The sequence below is a fragment of the Gouania willdenowi genome, chromosome 9 (genome assembly GCF_900634775.1).
Source record: "Gouania willdenowi chromosome 9, fGouWil2.1, whole genome shotgun sequence".
Classification (NCBI taxonomy): domain Eukaryota; kingdom Metazoa; phylum Chordata; class Actinopteri; order Blenniiformes; family Gobiesocidae; genus Gouania; species Gouania willdenowi.
The window spans coordinates 30,290,062-30,297,347 of NC_041052.1; the positions used below are offsets into that span (position 1 = coordinate 30,290,062).

The 7,286-nt window shown below is 41.8% G+C and overlaps 1 protein-coding gene across 1 annotated transcript; it reads right to left on the minus strand.

Annotated features, from left to right (window-relative positions):
- Nucleotides 1-319: 319 nt before the first annotated feature.
- On the minus strand, nt 320-3,168 carry LOC114470342 (kazal-type serine protease inhibitor domain-containing protein 1-like). The gene is made up of 4 exons (XM_028458500.1): nt 2,627-3,168; nt 1,387-1,547; nt 1,167-1,311; nt 320-964 (listed from the first exon to the last, which is right to left on the minus strand). Exons 1-4 carry the CDS (start codon nt 3,102-3,104, stop codon nt 876-878), a joined length of 873 nt encoding a protein of 290 aa, XP_028314301.1. The 5' UTR covers nt 3,105-3,168; the 3' UTR covers nt 320-875.
- Between the last annotated feature and the right edge of the window lie 4,118 nt (nt 3,169-7,286).

The following is a 7,286-nucleotide window of genomic DNA, read 5'->3' on the forward strand; positions in this document are numbered from 1 at the left end:
CTAAATCTTAAAAGTTAAATTTAAACACGGGTGAACCTAAATATCTAGCTAATATGCAAATTCACGGGAGGTACCAAAAAAAAAGATCTTTGACACGACGGACAGACAAACATATGGACAGACACGGTACTTCCAGTGAATTTGCATATTAGCTAAATATTTAGCTTCAGCCGTGACATTTAGGTTTAACATTGATATTTAATATTGCCATTATAGTATTACGAGAGAAGTAAATATCACAAATTTCACAAATATTGCTGTAAATCTGGCCAAAAGTTATGAAAAAAATCTAATTAATTTTTTAATTGTGGGTTGTTGCTAAATGTTACGAAAAGTTGTTTATTTTAGCATGTGCAACTTTACAATCGGTGCCCAGTACATTTAAACCAAGTTAATACTAAATGGATAAACATAAACAAACTATGAATAATTCAGTTTTCTGTTTTGAGAGACTCTAAAATCTTTGACTGTAAAATGTGTGTACAGTCAGCAGTTAAAATTAGATTCACATTAAAATCTTTAAAAAGCTGTGAAAATTCATCCACAAGTTGTCCTTGTTTGCCTGCAGGGAAGTGTTTTGCAGAACTTCTTCTCTGGAATGATGGTGGCGAGGGGGCGGAGTCAGGAGGTGCAGAGGTTGTTAGTTCTCACTGGGAGCTGTGTGCTCGTTGTTGTTTTTCACACACTTGATGTTTCTAACAGAAGCTGCATCAGGACTTGATCACTTCCCCACATGTTGACCTCAGAGTGTTTACATTCTAACGCACATTTAACCCCTCGCTGACTGACGGAATCCAAGTCTGTTGCCCGTTTCCATGGTTACGGCTGTGAACACAGACACAGGCCAAGGAGGGAGATGGGATGTCACGGACATGTCAGTAAACGTCTGTGTGTGTGTCGTAGTCTGTGCCATCAATCAGCTCCTGCATCTCAGAAACACTGGACATAGAGGACGATGAGTCCTCTGACAGAGAGACAGACAGAGAGAGAGACGGACGGACGGACGAATTTATGAATGGACGGACAGATAGACAGATGGACGGACAGACAGACAGACGGACGGACAAATGATAAACAAATAGACAGACAGACAGACACACAGGTCAGTCTGTGATGTTTGTGTATGACTTTTTCTTATATTTCAGTGTCTGTAGTTGTGTCTGTACCTCCCATCACTGCCAATACAGCCGAGGCAGAGGCCACGCCCAGTTCGTTCTTAGCAATGCAATAATAGGTTCCTGAGTCCTCTGGCTCCGCCCCCTCAATCTGCAGCCAACTGGAGAGCTCGAATTTCAGAGGACCGCCCCTAGACTAAGGGACAGACACAGGAAGTGACAGACGGACAGACAGTTGGACTGTGTTTGAAGGACAGAGAGATGGACAGACCTGGACAGAGATGTGAGGGTCGTCTCCTGGGAGGACCACATCCTGTCCCTCCTTCTTCCACTGAATCACAGCCATGGGAAACGCAAAGACCTCACAGAGGAACACCACACTGCTGTCCCTGCTGTGAAGAGCACTGAAAGGGGGACGCTTAAAGAGTGGGACTGACAGAGAGACAGAAAGACAGAACTTTACTGACATCACCACACAGAACAATGATGGATTCACCAGGCCTGTGGTGTGTGTCTGTTTTTGTGTAGATTCTTTACTCCTGCAGGTCGTTAGAAAACAGACCGTGAGCTGAAGGAATGTTTCAGACATCTGGAAGCTTTGTCTGTGTGTATCTCTCTCTCTCTCTCTCTCCGTGTGTGTGTGTGTGTGTGTGTGTGTGTGTGTGTGTGTGTGTGTGTGTGCGTGTGTGTTAAATCCACCATCTGACTTTAGTTTCTGCTGCTTGTTGTTCAAACATGGAACAATGAAAGTTTTCAGAGTATTTCTTGGTGATCATTTCCTCATCATTTAGTCAAACACCAGTCACAATCACACACTTTCACCTTCAGATGGAAATGGACCTCTGTTGTTGGTAGAGAGTATCTCATTGTCTACTGAGCAAACATGGAGAAGAACAAAACTAATGACAAGCAAATCAGCGCGAGATCCTTAATTATGTCAAAAGGTGAAGGAAATGAGTGGAAGAAACCGGAGTTACATGTTAATGTGATGGACAGTTCCAGAGCAGAGTGTATAACACACGCACACACACACACACACACACACACACACACACACACACACACACACACACACACCACTCTGGTATCTGACTACAGCATTTTACCCAGAATGCTATGAAAAAACAACTACAGAGCATAATGATGATAACACACATTTTAAAGAATCACATTTTGTAAATGAGTTGAATGAAACAGTATTTAGAGCCTCCTGAATTGATTTATTACTATAGTTTTTATGATTTACAGTCATCTCCGGCCTGGTGTGGGACCAAGACTCACCGTTGTATTTTCAGTTCATGTTCTAATCAAGATAATTTCCATCTTCATTATTATGATTATCATTTTTAAGTAAGAATAAACATTATAAAGCCCCATCTTTGTAATGCTTTGGTTTGTTATTGTACTCTCTCTCTCCCTCTCAACCCCCTGTAGTGCCATCGCGTACCCCCATCTGTGTGTTATTAAGTTACATTATGTATTGTTGTGTAATATTGTGTTTTGTTGTGTACCGGTGGAGCACGGGCCGCTCCGGGTCCCGGTCAGTCCGTGGGTGGAGGAGGCGGCTTCCATCAGCTGACAGCGGTTGGTGTAGGTGGTTCCGTCGCTGCCACACACCGGCTCCTGGTCCTCACACACGCACACATCCTCTTCATCATCTTCATCCTCCCAGCCTGCTCTGCCTCCCGGGTCCGCCTGGCACCGCAGTCCGCTACCGCACAGTCCGTGCAACCCGCCCCGGTGTTCCGGGTCACAGCTCTGACCCTCCCGGTTGCCGCACTCCTCACAGCAGCCGCACCGGTCCAGGACCAGCCCCGCTCGACAACCCCGGGTTGGCGGACACAGGTCCGGGTCGCACGGTCCGCAGGACTGGTTCCAACCCGGTCCGGGTCCGTGGTCCGAGTACAGCGAGTCGAAGGCAGCGGGAAAAGACAAACACACGTCCAGGTTCACAGAGAGTCCCAGTAAGACCAGGACCAGAGCCAGCATCCTGAACCAGTGAGAGTCCGACTGAGAGCAGGAGCTCGGAAGAGCAGCAGGAGGAGAAGAAGGACTACTGAGAGGCCCCCAGACCACACACACACACACACACACACACACACACACACACACACACACACACACACACACACACACACAGAGAGAGAGACCATAGAACATTTCCCTGTCAGCCAGTTGGTTCCTGGTTCTAGGACTCCTCACTCAAACAACTTCCTCACTGAAGCTCATGTTAATAAAACAAAGAACTACCTGAGCCATTGGAGAAAATCGACCCAAACCCTGATCAAACTGGAGGTCTACCTGACCCTGAACATCAACTACACGGTGGCAGAACACCTGAACACTGTGACCAACCCACAGCTCAGGAAGACCATGACCCGGTACAAACTCAGAGAGCAGAGAACAGCCTGGTCATAGACACAGACCTGTCTGTAGACCCACTGACCCGGGACCTGGTTGAAACCGAGCTGCACAGTTCAAACCAAGAATCAGAATGAGTAAGAAAGGAGATGAAGGGACTTTGGCCGTGCCGTGGTTGTTGGTTCCAGACGGATTGGTTTGAGTATTTCACAAAATAATAATGTACTGGGATTTTCACCCACATCTCTAGAGTTTACAGAGAAAAGTATCCAGTGAGTGTCAGGTGTTTGGATGAAGAAAGATGCCTTGTTGAGGTGAGGTTGGAGATGATGGAAAGGCAACAGTAACTTAATAATTCAGAATAACATCTGTGAGCCACAGTAATGGAAGCCTTGAGTGTTCACTCCTGTCAGCAGACAACAGGAAGCTGAGGCTGCAAAGGCTCACCTGAACTGGACAATAGAAGTAAGGCTGCAGCAAACAATTATTTTAATCGATTATTCTGGAAATTACTCAAGTAATTGGATACATTTTTTTTTTTTTTTAAATTTCATTAAATTACTTTAACTTAATTTAGTAGTAATACAAAAAATAGAAGTCAGTTAAATGAGCAACCAATTCAATTCCTCGATAAGCATTTTTATTGACCGACTTAACATAACTGCACTGGTAGCTGCTTCTTTAAAGAAAAAAAAAAGAGTGCATTTGGATTGGATTGAAAGTGGCGATCATCTCCTGGAATCCTCCACCATGGACAGTGGGCACATGTTTGTGACAATCATGTTCAGAATGCTGTCTGTGAACTCATCAGCTTGCACAGTTGAACACGATGGAGCCCTCTGTATGAAGCTGTCCAAAGTACCACTCTGTGATTTACTGGGAAAAAGAAGAAGAAGTAGAGTATAGTTATATGTTATTAATTCATTGATTACTAGGCCTAAAGTAATGGATTATATATATAATATGGTGTGATCTACAACTGATGACCCTACTCTCTGCAATACATTTAAAATGAATGAACCCAATATATTGTTGTTAATATAATTTACCTAAACAAATAAATAACAGACAATGACCAGCTCTGACAACTGTGAGTGGTGTGTGTGTGTGTGTGTGCGTGTGCGCGTGCGTGTGTGTGTGTGTGTGGCACAATCATAATAATAACGTGAATGAAGCATTTTAGTAATTGAATTACTCTATTAACTAGAGATGAGAATAGAAGACTGGAAAAACATTTCCTGGTGTGAGAAGTACAAATAAAAAAAAACACAAATACAAAAGCTATAAAGCAAACAAAAGCATCACTTCAATGGATGTTGAAATACTTCAAAAATTAGCTACAGTATTATGGTTAGCTATTATGGTTAGCTGTGTTCTGACTGACTATTATCTCCATGCACACAACTCGACAAAAAGTTCCCTAAAGTTAGTAAAACATTGTTTTATATGTTTTAAAACTTCAGCTAAAAGCTTAATTTGGGTCTCACCTTGTGATATAATATTAACTGGTTTAGTATAATCTTATATTTAGCTTTTAGAATCCCTTGATTATTATATTATGTGAACTGAACTTAGTGTGGTGTTGTGGCGTTTGCATTTGTATTTTTTTGTTTGCCTTTGTGTTTTTGTATTTGCGTCTTACACCTGCTAGCCACCGTAGATAAGTCTCTACATTCAGATGTTAAAGTTAGAATGTGGTGTAAACCAGTGACGTGCTGTGACCACTAGGGCTGGGTAGGCACGTTGCAAATCGAGACCACCAATGACAATTTCATGTTTCTGCTGGCAAGTGTTAATTCAATTCAAATCAACTTTATTTGTATAAAGCAATTTACAACAAAGTCATCTCAATGCCCTTATCAAAATATAAAATTCATAAGATCCACATGAACAAGCATTTAGCCATCTAACAAAATCAATATTGTAAAACACCATTAAAGAAACATAAACAATTATTTAATATAGCCTCCATACTCTCCCAACAAGATATATCTCATGACACGGCAGCACATCCGTTGTTTGTGTTGGAAACACAGAAACACGAAGAAAATCACAACAACAACAACTCAGGACAGCCTCAGTGAGGAGCATCCACAAAGCCAATCCTTTCCTTTTGTATCATTCACTGTGAAAAGTATGAAACATTTTCTGACCTTACCTTTGCTGAAGGTCTGGTAGCTCAGGTGTTGGTCTCCCATTTTTTAAAAGCTGTCGTTTTTCCTCAAAAAAAAGTTTATCTATCTTCTCTACCGCTGTCATCATGACTGTAGTGTTATCCCGCCTACTCGCTACAGCAGCAGCCACGCTGGATCAATTCACTAATGCACTGTGAATTTATGTATAGCATTTAGCATAGCACTGTTCCGTACAAAGGTAGCTCTCTATGCTGCCTTTGGACGTAAATGGTTCTCATCTTAGGGACTGACTGCGCATGCACAAACACATAAAAACACGAAATGAGAAGCGAGGCAGAGCAGCAACGTGCCTTTGAGGGGGGGGTGGCCTCCTGGACGGCAGCTGTTCCAGGAAATAGTGCTGTTTAGTAATTTGGGCTATGAAACACACAAAATGCAGACACTTTCAAACTTATAGGTACTGTAGGCTTTTGGAAATGGAAAAATAAATAATTTATAATTATTTTATAATTAAAATAAATAATCAAAATGTCAATTCACCCTTGGGTAGGCACTGCCTACCCTGACGACACATCACTGGTGTAAACAAGTAAAGCTTGAATCAATCTAATCAGTGGTTCAGGCTGAAGGTGGTGTATTGCTGGAATAAGGGTTGTGTAAAGGTGGTGTAAGGGATGTGTAAATGTGTATTGGATCTTTTCTTTAGTACCAGTTATTTAAACGCTGCAATCTACATGAAGATTGATGCTGACCATGTAGATCTCTATATAACCACACTGTAACCATCCTCTGATTTCTTATTCCAGCAAGATCATGCACCATGTCACAAAGCTCATTTCATAATTCGTGTCCCCTTTGTTCTTTGGTTATTCCGTTTTAAAACCAAATCAAAGTAACAAATACACAGTGTGGTTATTTTGTTTTACTGATTTAAAACCAAAACAGAAATACAGAAAAACCAAAAACCAGATAAGCAGTGTTTTTCTGTTGTTTTTTTTTTGTTTTAACTTGTTCTGTTTCTGTGATATTTGGATATTTATGGGGAAATAAGAGCAAGAACTGAAGTCCTCTGCACCTCCCTCCCCATGACTGGGTCTCCTCACACTATAGGACTGTTAAGGATTTCTTTGAGCAGTTTTCTGGTCCTGTTCCTGTTTTCATTCAGTCTGTGGATGTTTTAGCTCATAAAAAGCTGCTCATGCTTGTGTTTTGTTTCATGGTGTTACGGTCCAAACAGTATCCAAATAAACTGGTGACTGACTATCGACTGTGAGGCTGGTGTGAGGAGCTTTTTTTTGAAGGCAATAAAATGTTTATTTTGCACGTTGTAAATACCACTAACAGCAGCCGTCAACACACACAGAAATTGATCACAAGAAACAGGGAGCACCAGTAGATTCACTACACCACCTCTGGTTCCACAAATCATGTGCATTGATAACGTTTCAATTAACCAGTAATGTGACTAATGCGTTGCTTCATTTTATGTCCAGACCGGGAGCAAAAGTCCACTCAGTCACCAGTTTATCTGGATACTATTTGGACCCTAACACTGTTCTGTAAAATTGGCAGATATTCACAAATTCAGACTTCCAGCATCAATAACTCTTTAATGAAATATCATCGACACACAAATCTGCTATCGGTGTGAGGGGAACAACATGCTACAAAATAA